This window comes from Otolemur garnettii, unplaced genomic scaffold (assembly GCF_000181295.1).
Source record: "Otolemur garnettii isolate 467f Iridium unplaced genomic scaffold, OtoGar3 scaffold00066, whole genome shotgun sequence".
NCBI lineage: Eukaryota > Metazoa > Chordata > Mammalia > Primates > Galagidae > Otolemur > Otolemur garnettii.
Window position 1 is genome coordinate 10,782,252 of NW_003852461.1, and position 18,089 is coordinate 10,800,340.

At 42.2% G+C, this 18,089-nt stretch overlaps 1 protein-coding gene across 1 annotated transcript in view; it reads left to right on the plus strand.

Moving 5' to 3' along the window:
• Positions 1-18,089, plus strand: part of ROR1 (receptor tyrosine kinase like orphan receptor 1) — a 432,169-nt gene that overhangs the window by 373,504 nt on the left and 40,576 nt on the right. The window contains exons 5-7 of the mRNA XM_003793137.2: positions 6,825-6,952; positions 9,046-9,363; positions 11,154-11,399. Coding sequence (XP_003793185.1) covers positions 6,825-6,952; positions 9,046-9,363; positions 11,154-11,399 — 692 coding nt within the window. The remainder of the gene's footprint in view (positions 1-6,824; positions 6,953-9,045; positions 9,364-11,153; positions 11,400-18,089) is intronic.

The following is an 18,089-nucleotide window of genomic DNA, read 5'->3' on the forward strand; positions in this document are numbered from 1 at the left end:
AAGTAACTATTATGTGCTTCTCTGGAAACTCTGACAGAACGTTATTCATCTGTTTGTTTTAATGGTTCATGGCCAAAGGGAAAAAAAAAACTTTTAAATTTGATGTAATTTTTTAAAGTGAAAAAGTAGTATGAGGTAGAGTAAGGGGCCCTTTTCACTGAAGGGAATAAATGTTAACACCTATCCATGTCCAGGTGTGGGACGCAGCATGTAATTCTTGACACAGCCACCTAAAACTGCTTGTGCTTCAAAGGCATTCCAGTAACAGAAACAGGGATATGGGGATCAGCCAGATGCCCAGCCTTAGGGACTTGAGTCTTCTCTGTGAGTCATCGCCCCTCTGGGTTGACAGGCCTTGATTGGCTCATTTTGAAAACTGAACTTAAAAGTCAAGTATACCCACTTTCAGACTGGTTTTTAGAAACCGGAGTGTGTGAGATGAGTTGGGGTCACGCGTTTAACCTATAATCTCTTGACCAGCTGGCCTGAGGCAGTCTGCTTTAGGTGCTCCTGACAGCACCTGTTCCAGAATGTTCCCTCCTTCCCTCCAACCCCCTCTTCCCAGGTCTCTGCCTGTACCTGTCCTGAGGCCCCTTCTCCCAGGATTTGCATTTCAAGGCATGTCCAGTTAAAGGGGACAAGTTTTAAATTTTGTCCCCTCTTCCTGGCTGGCAGTAGTTAACTAGGAATGAATGCTTCCAGGCTTGAAGTTTTCTTGGGGAAAAGGAAGGAGATACTTGTAGATAGGTGAAAACTTTTGGACTACATCTAATCGAAATCTGTTCTTAAGTTTGTGACCCTGATTGTCTATCTACATTGGAACCATTTGGTATCCTGTACTTAGATTTTTAATTTTATAATATATATCCCTCTTTTATTAAAAGACAGAGCTGATTTTCACCTTAAAGCCATCTGATTGCACGTCCCAGGGGACAGCCCTGCTCTGAGGAGGGGAGCTTCACAGGAAGATTACTAAAAACTGCATGTGCCTGTGCTTTTATCAAGGTTGGCTAAGAGATAACCTGACTTTTTAAAAGGGACCCTTCCTATCCGCTTTTGGCCATGATGGTCTTTTGGGGAAGGTACTAGTAAGTTAGTTTTGCTCGAGTAAAGAGAAGTTGCTTACGCACACTGGAGGAAGTACTGTGTGTGATTACTTACCCCCACTTTGCTGAATTGCTCACTGGAGCTCACTTAGGGACAAGGCATGTCTCAGACGTCTGGGTGGTGGCTCTCATCCAAGGGTTGGGGGGCAGGCATCCCAACATAATTCCATCTCCAGAGCTCAAAACAGGATCTATCGGGGGGCTGAGCTGGTAAATTCAGGGTTATTTAATTCATTGCAGTCTGTCTCCGTGAGGCTGCCAGGCTGTGGGCTTGCTCTCTCTGGTATTCCATCTGGAGAGGCATGAGAATCAGAACAAAGGAACTGCGATAACTGTGTGCAATGCTGATGCTTATGCCAGATTAGCCTGCCTGGCCATGACCCACAAAACTATCCTCTAAACCTCTCCCCAGCGCTGAAGACTTGGAATTCCAACCATTGGCCTTCTACCAAGGTTTCTCTACCTTGGCCCTTGTGATTTAGCCATTTTAAAATGAGCAATTCAATAATAGCTTGGAAGGGATATCCAACATGCGGCCTTTGGGCCACTTTCTGATTTTCTAAGGACTTTTTTTGTTTAGCTGTGGTATTGAACATCACAAAAAGTATGCATGAGCCTTTTTTTTTTTTTTTTGCTAATCGGCTTTCATGAATGTTTGTGTATTTGCTGTATGGCCCAAGACACCTCTTACTCTTCTAATGTGCAGAAAAGAAAAAAGGTTGGATATCCTGATAGTGTGTTCACAATGTTGTACAACCACCATATCCATATAACTATAAATATTCCACAATTAAGTTCGTTGCTCAGCTACTTCCTATTCCTCTGCTCCCAGCTCTTGGCAACCACTAGTCTGCTTTCTGTGTCTGTGGATTTACCTTTCCTAAATATTTTATGTAAATGGAGTCAGACAATATGTAGTCTTTTGTCTCCAGCTCTTTTCACTTGCCACAGTGTTTCTGAGGTTCTTCCACACCGCTGCATGTTTCAGTATTTCATTCCCTTTTTATGGTCTCTGCATTTTGTCCCTCTTCTCATCTGTTGAGTACACTTGAGTTGTTTCTACTTTGGCTGTTCTGATTCTGTGAATAGTGCCATGAGGAATATTTCTGTACAAGTATTTGTTTTACCACCTATTAAATTCTTTGGTTTTGGTGACGTTTTATAGTCACCCACATTCCTCTACATCAGTGGTCCTCAACCTTCCTAATGCCGTGATGTATTTTCATTGTTACAAAGGAGTCACGACCCACAGGTTGAGAACCGCTGCTCTACATCCATTCTCTTTCACTAAGAAGTATGCATTTTACCTGGCTTGTTACCCCAAAAGGGAACTTTCTGGGGCAAAGTCATCAGTAGGATTAGTTCAACTCATCTATTAGGACTTCACATGCTGGCAGTATTCTGACAGGGAAGAGAATGGCTTCCCTGGGGCGGGGAAGGTTGGTGGGCCAGCCTAGGCCAGTCTCCTCACTCCTGACAGTTCTAGGGGTGAGTCGATGGCAAATTGGGCAATAACATAAATATGTAATGGGAGATCTGTGGAGAGGTTTAATCAAAGTACTGGGGATGGGGGTGAGGAGTGACCCCTTTTTGGGGGAGATAGGAGCATCCGAATCTCAAAGACAAGAGGGCATTCCCAAGGGGACAGAGGGTGGAGGACATGTCAGGCCCCCGAGTGAGCAGGGCCACTCTGTGGAAGATCACAGTGCATCCTCTGGTTTGCTACCAGCGAGTCCCTCAGTGTGGCCATTGCCTCACTGTAGCCAGTGCTGCCAACTCTGCAGGCTGGACTCTCAGGAGAGGAATCTGGGAACCCGGCAGGAGCTGGCTTGTGACATGGCTGCAGGAGGCATTTGCCTTCCCTGCCCTGCAGTGGTTTCTGCTTGGGTGCTCCTACTGTGGCCCTGTTGTTCCAGGATTGCCCTCAGTGTCCTTCACAATTTCCTTTCCCTGGGGAAGCAGGAGAGACTAGAGCTGAAAGGCAAACCATATTTGCCTTTCCCAATCCCATGACAGCGATTATGGAAAGTTATAGAAGCCGGCAATGGGGTAATTAAATCACCTTTATGAGAAATGTGAGTCCCCATCACAAAGCAGCCCTGCACTCTTCTCCTCTGCAGAGTGCAGCCTTGGGCCGGCACAGCAGGTGCCCTTACACTTCCTTGCACTTCTGCAGCCTTGCCATTCACTTTGTGTCTATAATTTGCCAAACATGGAGTGAGGCAGGAAAACATCAGTGATGAAAGAAGAATGTACTGAAAAAGGCATAAACTGATGGAGGCCAGAGGAGCATTTGTTCCCCTCCAGCCAAAGCCAGCAGGGAAGAATGAGAAGGAATGAAAAGTCATTGTGACTTTACCTTTAAAAGAAACCCTTTTTGCCACTCAGCATACAGTAAAACTTCTTCATGAAAGAAAGCCCCTGTAGGCAATGCGAAAACACCATGACCAAGTGGCTGTGATTCTACCAGCTCTACCCGAGGCAAGCCCAGCTCTTCTTGCCGCACAACTTTGGACAAGTTCTTTAAGCTTTCTTTTCTCATCTGTAAAATGGGAATAATTACACCTCTACCTTCTTCATAAGATGGTTCTTGGCATTAAAGGGTGTAATATCTACTTTATAAGTATATACAACTTTGCTGGGTATAGAATAAGGGCTCATATAGTTCCTTCTTATTTATGGTTAGGTTGGTTTAATTAGGAGCCATATTGAAAAGCAAACATAGTTACAGATGTAACCACATGGGGTAGTGGCCTGAGCCTGAATTTTCGGACTGAATCCTAGCTCCACCACTTACTGGTTTTGTGAATTTAAACAAATTACTCAGCTTCTCTGACCTGAGTCTCTCCCTATGCACCTAGATTAGTGCTCAGCGGAGAGCAGCAGACACTTTATGCATGTTTTAAAATTTAACTTATTTTATTTTTTTAGTGCTGTGGTTCTCAAACACTTCAAATTACCTGGTAATTTTTTTTTAAAGCACAAGTACCTAAGCCCCATCTCCAGAGAGTATAACTTAATAGGTCTGAGGTGGGGCCTGGACACTGGTATTTCTAAAATCCTGAGGAGGTTCTGAGACACAGCCAGGGCTGAGAACTGCTCCCGACAGGGGATGGTGCCTACTGGTATGGGATTTGGTTTTCTTTAGTTTTTTAACAGAGACTGGCCAGAATAGCAGGAATTGTAAGGATAGTCAAAAATTCAATACACCTGCAGCTCTAAGCCCTTGATAAGAAATGTGTGGCTGAGAAATTGCATTCCATTTTATTCTGAGGAAAAGGATTCAAAAAATCTTTTTAAGAGTCTTGAGCTGGAAAGGTGGTAAGAAGTTTAGCCTAAGCCTCACACATAAAATATGGGCACTCCCAGAAGGTCAAGGATTTAGATCTGAGGTAATTCCAGGGTTTTGTCCTCCCAAGAGATATAAATTGAGGCCTTGAGAATTTAATGAGGGAGCAAGCAATGTGCTCTCATAATGATGCCTTAAAAACCCAGGGCTCTGCTAATGCCCACATACAGAAAAGCATCATCTGTAATAGCAGTGGTTGGCCTGGGGTGTATTCTGGTCTCTGCACTTAACGTTTCCGAGATCCAAGGAGAGGTCATCGAAAACCTTCTTTCTCCCCATAGGTTTATGGTATTAGTTACCCAATAAAAGTTGGGTTAATTTTACAACCCAAGTAAAATTTAAGCCAAAAAGGCTTCAGCATTACTCTAGGATTTATGAAAGTAAACATGTGGAGTGCTAGCAGGACTGTGCAACATTAAAATTTCAATTTCTTTATGTCAGGCATATGATATATTCATTTGTATGTGTACTTAAAGGTTATATTTTGAACAACTTCATAATACAAACTATTTTGGGGACTAAATCGAAGATACTTCCCCTATCTTCACCTTCAAAATGACTATTTTAATTAATGAGGAGTAGAAAGTGGCAGATTCCTTGGGTGGTGCCTGTGGTTCAAAGGAGTAGGGTGCTGGCCCCATATATCGGAGGTGGGAGGTTCAAACTCGGCCCCAACCAAAAACTGCAAAACAAAGAAAGTGGCAGATTCCTTTACACACAGTGTGCTACTGGGTGTTCCAGTCCTAAACTACACCAATTCCCAAAGTGAGGAGGACAGTTCCACAGTACCAACCACAGTCTGTTGTACAAGTAAATGTCTTCTTTGGTACTTTAAGAATAATTTATTTTTTATTCTTAAAGACACTTTAAGTGTAATTACATGGTTTTATTTTCCTTTTTCTCCTGGATAGAGTGCCGTGGCATTGTAGGTTACCTCACAGCAATCTCAAACTCCTGGGCTTAAGTGATCCTCTTGCCTCAGCCTCCTGAGCAGTTGGGATTACAGGCGCCCACCACAGGGCCCAGCTGGTTTTAAAGATGGTGTCTTACTCTTGCTCAGGCTAGTCTCAAACTCCTGAGCTCAGGCAATCCACCCACCTCAGCTTCCCTGAGAACTGGGATTACAGGTTTGAGCCACTGAGCCTAGCAAATAATTGTATCTTACACCTCTAGAATTTGAAAAGCTTTTGACATTGTATGATAGGATTGTCATGACTTTTCACTTGTAGGATGGAGAAGTCGATTATCATGTCCATCTTGTTAATCACAAAACCATGGCTCAGAGGGCTCACACAGTTGCCTACTGATGTCCAAATGTTAATCTCAGGAAGAGAACTTTGTTCTCCTGACTTGTGCTGTAAGCCTTGTATTTTAACTTAGAAGAAACCATAGAGATTAGGTGTTAAGGAGGGGCACCCAGGATAGAAGTCAGCCCATTCACAGGGCAGGCAGCCTTTGGCTATACTGGCTGGGGTCTGCCTTTGAGAAGAAGCGGGCTGCCCCATACTTAAGCATCTGTTGCTTATCCTAAGCCCTTGGGGGAGGTTATGGCCTCTGTCCTTTCAAGTTGAACCTACCATCATGGGTCCTAACCTCCAGCCTTACCCCATTTACTGATCATGTCACTTTCTGGTATCCCTCTATCTTATAAAATCTACTAGCAGCCCCTTTTTGGAGTTTAATTTTGAAGCAGCAGCATTTTAATAAGACTGTTTCTTAAAATTTTAGCAGACTGTGAAAGCAAAATCTCCATGGACATTATCTAGATTTCTCTGGATTTAGTGACTGATTTTGAACTCCCCTGCTCACAGTCTGCCCTGGCCCTGGCCATGCGGCCTAGAGAGAAAGGACTCCATGCAGTGAAGAGTGACTGGGCTGCCCTCTGGCTGCGTCCAGCTGTACCCTGTTTCTTACTCAAGGGAGCCCCCAAATTGACGTGTTATTTAGAGTGGATCTTGTGGCTAATGTGCCCACGCCTTTGTAGCAAATGAAACAGAAATAATTTGTACTTAAAAAACAAAAATCCATACAACATGTGCCCAGATTTGCAACTCATTTCCTCTCTGGTCTTGTAACTTCATCATCTTCCAGCCCACCACCAGCTGGGAAAATAAAAGCATTTTCTCCCATATTTAAGGATGATTTTGTGCTTGAGGATGATTTTCTGGAAGTGTGGGAAACTTGACCAACGTGACCAACAGATGTTGTAAGCAATCTTTTAAGAGTAGAGCAAAAGCCCAATTCCTTAGCTGGGTGGTTGGTATACTGTGCCTGACTCGCCCCCTGGTGACTATTTAGGCATTGCGCCATCAGAGACTTGTGCTGTTTGGACACACTGCCTCAACTTGGGCCTGTGCTCTGATTTTTAGAGAAGAGTACGAAGAAGATGGATTCTGCCAGCCATACAGAGGGATCGCATGTGCGAGGTTTATTGGCAACCGCACCGTCTATATGGAGTCTTTGCACATGCAAGGGGAAATAGAAAATCAGATCACAGGTAAGTCACACCAATGAAATTATATTTATCCCTTGAATAACTATTTTTCTCACCAAAAGCTTTATTGAGCTTCTCTCTCCACAGAGTGTTTAGGCTGGGCATCGAAACTAGGATTGGGACCATAAAGAAGCAGGAGACATGATCTCTGTGCTCTGGAATTTACATTAAAATAATTTATAGAAGGTTGCTCTTAGAGGAAGAGGAAGCTTTGGAAAGTCTCACATTCATTCAAACACTCAATAAATAGTATTGAGTGCTTTCAGCATGCCAGAAACTGTGGAGGTGAGGTGTGGTAAGTGACTATGTAAGTATGTCTCTGCCCTCACAGAGCTTACTGTTTAGAAACAACCTGTTGCAGACTGAAAAGAATAAATTTAGAGTTTAGAATTCTGGACACTCATCCCAGGGCTGTCATTATGGTGACTTTGGGGAAATAGCTCACCCTCCAGGAAAATCTCTTTCTTTACTTATGACATGAGTGATGAAATAAGGTCTCATTCTGCTTTACCTTTCAGTACTTTACCCTTCATTTTTCTTAATTAAAAGTATCCTTTTCATGAAAATCTAATAGTGAAGCGCTTTCTAGCACACAAGTTGGGGAGTATAGGCCACCTCAGGTGATTCTGCACACCTAGATCTGGTGGCTGCTGCAGCCCGGTGCCCACTCCCATTGGTGTGGTTATCAGGCCTCTGTGCAGTCCATTCAAACTGTGTTCTTGAGATTCTAATAAACTTGCTACCACATTTGAACTTCAGATAAACAACAGATTATTGTTTTGTATAATTGTGTCCCAAATTTTACTGAAGTTCAAATGTAGCTGTTGGCTTATAATTTGTCTGGCAACCCTAGGATTTAGGAGAGGCCAGAACAAACCCAAGTCAGGAACAAAGAACGGCAAAAAAGCCCAGAACTTGTGTCCTGTGAGGAATGTGAAGGAGTGAGAAGGCCTGGAGTGGAGGGATGAATGTAATCAAGAGAAGCCACACTAGAAAGATGCAGTGGCCGTTTGCCAAAGCTTTCAAGAGGAAGGGGACTCTGAAATTCCCAAGACTGGAAGGCAGACAGATAGGGAGCATCTGTTAGAGACACATTTTTACCTAACGTTTGACCTATGATAAGAAGGTTTTGATATACTTTTAACTAAGTCCTTACAAAAATAAATGGGAATTTTGACATACATATTATTTGGTAACCTATTTATAGTAATTCTCTCCTGGAGGTTTTCAGTGAGCGTCATCTTACTGGAAAGTGTACAGCTTTATTTTTTTAAGATCCCTTTAACTTAGTTTAATCCAGAATTTCCCAAATTTGTTTGACTATGTTTGAAATCCTAGTTTCTCAAACACTATTGATATTCCACAGTTTAATGTTCTAAGAAACGTCTTTGTAAAGCAGTGTATAAACAACTTCACAGGCTCCTGGGGAGGTGTGATCTCCTTGTCAGTAGAGAGAGGCATCAAGGTGGGCTGGTGCTCTCTCTGCGTGACAGCCCACCAGGCAAGAGGGAAGCTCAGGACCACTAGTATTCCATGACACACCCTGGAACAATTGTGTGGTGCTCTCTGAGACCCTCCAGGTGAATTGCCTCATTTTCAGAAGATGGAGTAGAAAGTATTCAGGCCACAAAGAAATTAAGCAAATTACCCAAAGTCCTGCAGGCACTCTTGCCACCTGGCAAGACATAGAACTAAATCCCACGCTCAGCCTCTGCCACCCAATAAAGCAAGTTCTGCCCCACAGCTGTCAAATGTATTGGAAGCTTCACAAAAGTAATAAAAAATACCAGATGAGACATGAAGCTCTATTGCTTGCAATAAAAAATGAAAAATATATTGTACTTTAACCTAATTAATTTTTAGGAAATGGTACATATGTAATTTAATCCTGTTTCTTTGACTTTGTAGTCAAAATGATTTTTTTCAAGCCAGCGAAAGTAAGCGACTTAGACGAAATGAATCTCCTTCTCTTGGCCTTCTCTGCCTCAGCACAGCAGATTCTTCCCCATGTGTATTTATATCTGATGTCTATTGACAGATAACCAGAGGAGATAAGCCCTGGCCTCTGGAAGTCAGTAACTGTGTTTGTTTTTCAGCTGCTTTCACCATGATCGGCACGTCTAGTCACTTATCGGATAAGTGCTCCCAGTTTGCCATCCCTTCACTGTGCCACTATGCCTTCCCATACTGTGACGACTCCTCATCTGCCCCAAAGCCCCGAGACTTGTGTCGCGATGAATGTGAAATCCTAGAAAATGTCCTGTGTCAAACGGAATACATTTTTGCAAGATCAAATCCCATGATTCTGATGAGGCTGAAATTGCCCAACTGTGATGATCTCCCACAGCCAGAGAGTCCAGAGGCTGCGAACTGTATCCGGATAGGAATCCCCATGGCAGATCCTATAAATAAAAGTGAGTGGTTGCCATTACCAGAATGGGTTGCCATTAAAAGTGTTTAAAGAGTAAATAGTAACCTCGACCTTCTGTGCTGTTCCAAGGGCCACCAAGCTCATGGCACATCGAACACCAGACCTTGACCCACAGCAATTGTTCCACTGTCAATCAGATCACCTTTCAGGGGGAGGGGAGTACCTGTGTCTGGGCATGGGTGGCGGATTTTGTGTGGTTCTCTTCAAGCCGTGTGGGGTTGGTTTCTCAAAAACTTAAACATAGAATTACTGTGTAACCTAGAAGTTCTCCTCCTGAGAACTGAATTAAAAGAACGGAAAACATGTGTTCAAACAAAAACTCCAAGAAAAATGTTTATATAGGGGTCCTCAAACTTTTTAAACAGGAGGCCAGTTCACCGTCCCTCAGACCTTTGAAGGGCTAGACTGTGGGCCCTGGGATGAGCTGGCTGCTAAGTAGGACAGGCAGCAGCGGCAAAAACACCTGGCCGACAGGATAAATGTCCTAGGCGGACCGCATATGGCCCATGGGCCATAGTTTGAGGACGCCTGGTTCAAAACAACACTATTTACAGTAGCCCAAAGGTGGAAGCAGTCCAAACGTCTGTCACTGGATAAATGCTAAATAAATTATGGCATAGCTATACAATGAAATGTTATTTATCCCTAAAAAAGGAAGGAAATACATACAGATAGATGCTGTAGCCTGATGAACCTTGAAAACATACTGGATGAAGGAAGCCAGAGGCCATTATGATTCTACTTGTGTGGAACGTCCAAACAGGCAGATCCAGAGAGACAGAAAGGAAATCAGTCATTTCCTTTCCTTATGTCACCCCAAAAGCAAACCCCATATCCACTGGGTTTGCTTTTGGGGTGACATAAATATTCAAAACCGTAATAGTGGCGAAGGTGGTGCAGCATTGCGAATGTGCTATTAAATGCTGAATGGTGATTTTACAGGGTGTGTATTGCAGCACAGTCTCATAAATACCTCAGTTTGCCACTATCCTCTAGACACTCACACTGCCAAGCAAAAGACTATTCTTCTGTACGTTTCCCTTTCATCAAGAATTAATCTTACTAGCAAGTTTTTGGTTTCCTTTTGGTAGTTAATACTATTTTATTTGTTAAATAAATTGATGTACCAGAGATGCTTAAAACTGTGCTTAGTGCATGGTAGGTGCTCAGTAGCATCAGTATTATCATTATCGTTACCCCCTAGACTCCTCCAATTCAACTTATAAGCTTCCTTGCAGTGTTTTTGAGCTGCAGCCCTTGAAGCAATGATGGGCCTGCTTCTCAAGGGTGCCCACAGCATCAGAGCAAAGACAGCCCTGATTCCTAGTAGAAGTCCAGAGAGCCTAGCCCCTCATAGGCATTGGCTATGAATTACGAACTAGAGTATTCATCACACGATTTGTGCCTAAGGCTATCAGCTGGAGAAGATGCAAGAGTTTGGCTTGAACCTTCCTTGGACCATTCACTAGGAAATTACTCCTGTGCCCCCTAGTTTTGATTTCTTCTGTGTTCAGTGTTAAAAGTACTTGCAGAAAACATTTTTTCCTCCTTAAACATAACCTTTAAATCCTCCCAGGAATGTTACTGCAAGGCAGACCTTTAGTCCAAGCCCAGTAATCAGGGAAACTGCCCTTTATGACCCCTGAGCAGCAGGGAAGCCTTGGCCACAGAGTTAATCACCTCTCCCCACCTCCCTTCAGAAACTGCCAGCTAGAGCTCCAGCTTCTTCTCTCTTTCTTTTAACAGTCTAGGCTTTTTGTTTGTGTTTTTCAGATCACAAGTGCTATAACAACACAGGTGTGGACTACCGAGGGACCGTCAGTGTGACCAAATCAGGGCGACAGTGCCAGCCGTGGAATTCCCAGTATCCTCACACACACACCTTCACTGCCATCCATTTCCCAGAGCTGAATGGAGGCCATTCCTACTGCCGCAACCCAGGAAATCAGAAGGAAGCTCCCTGGTGCTTCACCTTGGATGAAAACTTTAAGTCTGATCTGTGTGACATCCCAGCATGTGGTAAATAGAAGTAATTTTCCTCATGTGTTCATTTACCTTGAAAAGATCCCTACCCCATCCCCTTTACTTAGGAGAATGCTGTAAGGGGCAAAGAAGATTGATAGTGTTCCTGTGATCACAGAGCATTTCTAGGGTGGATGACCCTTGCTATTTCTACACAAAACACTATGTAAAGTGCCAACACAGACTGTTAAGGAGTAGACTGCTTTTATTCCTATGGCCCAGTGCTGGAGTGCCCATGAGACAGTACATCATGGTCCTTCCTTAGAGGAGGAGACTATCCATTATGGTTCGTGTCCACCTATACTCTTTTAGCAGGAAAAGAACTGCAGGATGAATCTGCAGCCATCAGTCATCCAGGGCAGCTAGTGGGTAAACTGCATCCATCTGTACTGCAGAAGAAGTGTATAAGGTGTCTAGGAAGAAAATGGAATTCCTGAGTCAGTTTGTTCTTTTTTCTAGAGAATGTTGGGAGGGTAGGAAAAAGAGAATGAAAATGTTGGTGAAACCCGGAGTTTGACGCTTTTTCAGAACTGATTCATCTTACTGACCCTAGTTCTCCTAGGTAATGTCAAGTGGGTCTTTTAGACATAGTGGTAGACGCAGGATGTCACTGCCAGAGGTCACAGTAGGGGTAGGGGACCAATAAGAAGCAACAGGGCACTCATGTCACACAGGTCTTTTGCTGGATGATTAGCCAAGCCATTCACCCAACATCATTTGTTGAATGCCCACTACATGCTAAGTACTTACTCATCTGGGTGCAGGGACTGAAGAAGGAGAAGGCATAACACACCCACAAAGGAGCAGGAGCCACTGGCGCTAGAGCAGAGTGAGGAGGGGAGAGATTAGATCAGAAAAGCAGCAGAACCCCGTCATGTAGGGCTCTGTAGGCCATTGCAGGATTTAATCTTTTACCCAGAACAAGTTGGAGAAGTGTTAGAGTGTTTTGAACAGACCGGTGACATGATGTAACTGACATGTCTAAAGTGTCACTCCAGCTGCTAGACTGAGACTAGACTGCAGGAAGGATGTGGAAGCAGACGCAAGGAGACCACTTGGGAGGCAGCTAGGATGACCCAGGGGAGAGACCAAGAGGCCTTGGCAGGAGGGGGCTTGGAGGAAGGCATGACAAGGAGGCAAGTTCTGAATGTATTTTGAAACTGGAGATGATAGGGCTCACCCGTGGATCAAATGTGAGGCATGTAGCTGCAGAACCTCTCGATGAGATTGCCTCATGCTGACATAAAAAAGATGAAAAGAAAGCAAGCTTGGTGGGACCTGGGATTGGGAGTATGTCTGCCCATGCTGAGAGTGAGCAGCCTTCTAGAAATCCAAAGAGAGAGATTGAGGAGGCAGTTAAATAGCAGATGGAATTGCAGGGTCAAGGTCTGGGATGTGATAGACATTGGAAATGTCAGCCATGAGAACTGCATGGAAGAGGAATTTACCTGGTTGATGGGAGAAAGAAAAGGAAATGTTAGTTTAAGACAGCTGAAGCTAGCATCAGGCTTGATGCCAGGCTCAGCAGCCTGGAGTACTCCTCTGTGCCAGATCTCATTCAAAATGCCTGTCTCTGTCACCTCATTCAATCTTCATATCCAGCCCCATGATCCCATTTTAAGGATAGGGAAACTGAGGCTTTGCCCAAGAACACCCAGCTATCAGTAGCTGAGTCATGATAAGAACTCAGGGTAGATTCCCAAATCTGCTGGCCCTTTCCACTAAGTATACTCTGTCTTCTAAAAGAGAACAAAATGAATGTGTTTACAGGCAGCAATAGGTAAACAATTAATATCGAGTTTGTAGTAAAGGCAATTTATCAGTTCTCATGTTTAAGTCCCTGAGTGTGTCCTCAGGCCCCTTTAATCTTACTTTTCTCATCAGTAAATGGAGACAGTAACGATGCATGCACACGGCCACTGTGAGAGTCCTGTCATACCTAAGCACAACAGTGTGTAGTAAACATTACCTATTATAATAATTATATAGTCAGTATATAAAGAAAATTGTTACAATCGCTGCATATAGTTAGTACATGTAAGAGGGGTGCTTGCTTGCAGCTCAGCATATATTGTTTGAGAGCCCAGTTTGGAGTAAGAAGGTTAAAAGGGGAATAAAATGTGATTTCTGAGTCTGAGTCACAGTGCAGAAGGTGTGATGCAACAGAAGTTAACAAAATGCTGTGGGGCAAAGAAGAGGAAGAGCTAAAACATACGAAGACTCCACAAGAAAAGAATCTTGGTGTTGAAAATTTGATTACTCATATAATTTTATTATTACCTATGGCCTGTTATCATAGTGTCCTATATTAAAAATGGTTTTATGGATGGTTGAACATTCCATGACCTTACCTATTTTGTGTTGCTTGGCTTTATATGCAGGATAAAGAAGAAATTATAAGATAAAGTGGGATTTGGGGTTTTTTTGAGATAGAGTCTTGTTCTGTCACCCTGGATAGAGTGCCATGGCACCACAGCTCACAGCAACCTCAAACTCTTGGGCTCAAGTGATTCTTATGTCTCAGCCTCCCAAGAAACTGGGACTACAGGCACCTGTACAACACCTGGCTAATTTTTCTATATTTGGTAGAGATGAGGTCATGATCTTACTCAGACTCAGGTCTCAAACTCAGGAGCTCGGCCTCCTAAGTGCTAGGATTATAGGCATGAGCCACAGTGCCCAGCCTGAAATAAACTTTTGCAGAGCCATTACTGATAACTTAAAAGAAAATTATTCTGTATTTTTTAAATGGTTTGTGCTTAATGATTTATGACTTTTCCCCTACATGTTGTAGTCAACATTCATAAGAAGGGAAAAAAACTAAACTTCAGATTTATAATCAAGGTAAGATATGATGACCTGCAAGAAAGCCAAGGATAAAAGCAGAACTACCGAGAACCTTTGGTAGTATTTGGTGTGCTGGCATAGTGATAAGGGTTTTCATGTGTTTGATTTATGTTCATCCTCATACTGCGACAGGTGTTATTAACCCTATTTATAATGAGAAAGAAGCTGAGGCTTAGAAAGCCCCAGGGTCACCCAGGTTGTAAATGGCAGGTCTGTTTAGTTCAAGATCATCTTTCTGCTATTCTTCTGTGCTGTCTCAGGATATTAAGGGTGGTACCCTTAATGAGACCAAATGAATTGTTTTAAGGAATAAATGCTTTGTTCCCTCTATCCTGTATAGATGGCGTTGTTCTTTAGGTGACTTCTGACCCTTAATTTCCAACTAATGCCCATAGAAGTAGAGAGGTAATGTTCCCATAAACTAGAGGGTATGCTAATAATCTGAGGCAAGGATTAAGCTCTACTACAATTAGTTTAGTGAAGTTTACAAATCATATATAAAGTATTGATTTTCATGTCAATGGCCTTGCTGAGCCATCCTGGCACCCTCACACTCAGAGGAATAAAAGAAACCCTTGAAATGTCTTTCAGGCTGCGTAGAAAGAAAGTGATCCTTTACATCTACACAACACCTACCATGTGCCTACAAGATGTTCATCTCCACTTAAAACTCATAACTATGCCTCAGGGTAGGTGTTCTAACATACTTGCTTCACTGAAGGTCAGGAGGGCTAAAAGACTTGTCTAAATCACATCCCAGCCACTGATGTGGGTGGACCTTGAATTCTCCTCTGACCACACTCTCAGCTCATGTTGTTTTACCTGACACTATGCTGTCTCTCATTGAAAGTTTTTTCCAGAAATATTTATAAGAGCAGCAACAGACTCAAACTCCACCAGGCTGATTCCCATCTTAGGATATGACATCAAAAATTGTTCCCTTGCTGATGAAGGAGTCTATCCTAATATTACTCAGTATCATGTTAATCAGTATAGTGATATTGAAAACCCAGAGAATATTTTTTCCTGAATATATCTGCAGAAGTCAAAGTTAAAATTCTAAGGACTGATTAATTCAAATCATCTGAAAGACAAATTTAGATGAAAGGTAAATTTAGAGATAACAAGGCAGTTTTACTACTTTGAATTTTTTTAAAAAGAAAATTTTTATTTAGAAAGAAAATAGTTACTCTTGAATTTTTTGAGCCAAACCATAAATATATCCACTAAAGGGACAGGGAAGCCATGACACGTGATCAGCAAGAAGCTGCTGAGCTTCTCGTAGCTGCCTCCAATAGCCTACCGCCAACCACCAAGGCAGTCATAACAGAATCCTACTTTCATAACTTCTTCATTGCGTTAGGGTTTTCTTCTCTCATTTCATCCTCTTGAAAACCATGAAAGATAAAGCAGGAATTTCCAGCCCTGTCTTATCATGTATGAAAACCAAGGCCCAGAGAAGTGAGAAGAGTCACCTAATATCACATATTAGTTCATAGAAGCCAGGTGTTTCTAGGACCACAGCTCTTTGCTCAGTACCTGTAGTTCTCAACCAGGGGCAGTTTTGTCTTCTAAGGAACATTTGTCAATGCTGAAGATATTTTGGTTATCACAACTGGGTGGAGTTGGGAATGCTACTGGCTTCTGTTGGCTAACCACCAGGGATGCCAGTAAACACCCTACAATGCCCAGGGTAGCCCAAACAAAGAAATACCCTGTTCAAAGTATTGAGTGTGCCAGGGTTGAGGAATTCTTTTCTATATTATAGAATAATATTAAGCAGTAATTACCATTTATTGTATGTTTACAATGAGCCAAAACTATGCTAAGAGACTTTTATGCATTATCTCATGCATGCACAGTTCTGTACACTTATGAGTAGGGTTTTATTACACCCAAGAAAGAAAGCTGAGACTTAGGAGAGATTGAATAACATATGTCCAAGGTCATGTGGTTAATAAGAAGTGGATATCCTCTAGTAGGGCTTCCATTCCTCTGGGGTGTGCTTCTTCACCTTCTGGGATACCTATAACTCATATGTTTGAATGCTCCATGAAGTCCCATAATTCTGTCAGTGAGTGTTCTACTTTCTCTCTCTTTTTTTATGACTCTGTAACTGCCTGAGTTAGCTCAGGAGTTTTGTCCTCTACCTCTGAGATTCTTTCTTCTGCATGGTCTAATCTGTTCTTGATACTTTCTACTGCATATTTTAAGTTCCATGATTGACTGCTTCAATTCCTTAAACTCTGCTCTATTCTTTCTGTATTCTTTATATAATTCATCTCTTATTTGATTCTGTTTTTAGATTTCCTTTTGGTTATTTTCCATTTTCTCAGTAATTTCCTTCATTGTTTTTACCATCCATATTTTAAATTCCCCTTCTGTCATTAGTAACATTTCTTTATAGGTGGAATCCTCTGCAGTAGCTACCTCATGATCCCTTGGGGAGGAGGGAGTTGCTCTGGTTTGGTTTTTCATTTTGCCAGGATTTTTCTGCTGTTTTTTCCTTATGAGTGTTTTGTTTATCTGTTTCCTTGTCCTACTTTTTCCTTTAACTTCCTCTTGTTTAAGTTACTGTGCCTCTGAACCTAAGGTGTTGAAGTGTCCTTTCGGTAAAAGACTAAAAGGATGAGAAGAGTGAAGCACAAGAATGGATAAAAGATTTAAAAAAGAAAGAGAGAAAAAAGAAAGGAAAGGGGGTGAATAAAAGAGAAGATTGACATTGAAAATTTCCCAATTATCACCAAAGATTCTGACACACTCTTTTCAGAGGGATATTGGACCCCAGATCATCTCAATTCAAATAGAGCTTCTCCAAAACACATTGTCATGAACCTGTCCAAAGTCAAGGCAAAAGAGGAGATTCTACAAGCTGCTGGGAGTAAGCACCAATTGACCTACAAATCCATCAGGGTGACTGCAGACTTCTCAAATTGAAACTTTTCAAGCCAGAAGACAATGGTCATCTACTTAAACAAAACCGTTTTCAGCCCAGAATTCTATATCCTGCTAAGCTAAGCTTTAAAATTGATGGAGAAATCAAATCATTTACTGATATGCAAACATTGAAAAGTTTGCTACAAAACCAGCTCTATGGGAAATACTAAGACCTCTTCTACACACTGACCATCACAATGGACCACCAGCAAAGTAAACACCCAGAAACTAAAGGACAAAACCCCAGCTTCCACAATGATGCAAAAGATAAAACAAAGCAATGGGCTTTCACAAAATAAGATGAATAGAACTCCACCACACTTATCAATTACTTCAATAAATGTTAATGGCTTGAATTCCCCACTGAAGAGGCATAGGCTGGCTGTTTGGATAAAAAATCACAAGCCATCCATTTGCTGTCTGCAGGAAATACACCTAGCCTCGAAGAACAAAACTCAAGGTTTTTCAGGCAAATGGAAATCAGAAGAAAAAAGGAGTTGCAATCTTATTTTCAGATACAAGTGGATTTAAAGCAACTAAAGTCAAAAAAGACAAAGATGGACACTTCCTATTGGTGAAGAGAACAATATAACAAGAAGACATTTCAATTCTAAATATTTATGCAGCCAACTTAATTTCTCCCAGATTCTTGAAACAAACTTTAATTAGTCTGAGCAATATGATATGTCATAATACCATGATAGCAGGGGGACTTAACATTCCTCTTACAGAGCTGGACAGATCCTCTAAACAGAAACTAAACAAAGATACAAAGGACTTAAAAGTGACCCTAGAACAACTGTGCTTGATAGACATATATAGAACACTCCATCCCAAAGCTAAAGAATATACATTCTTCTTATTGGCCCACAAAACATTCTCCAAAATAGATCATATCCTAGG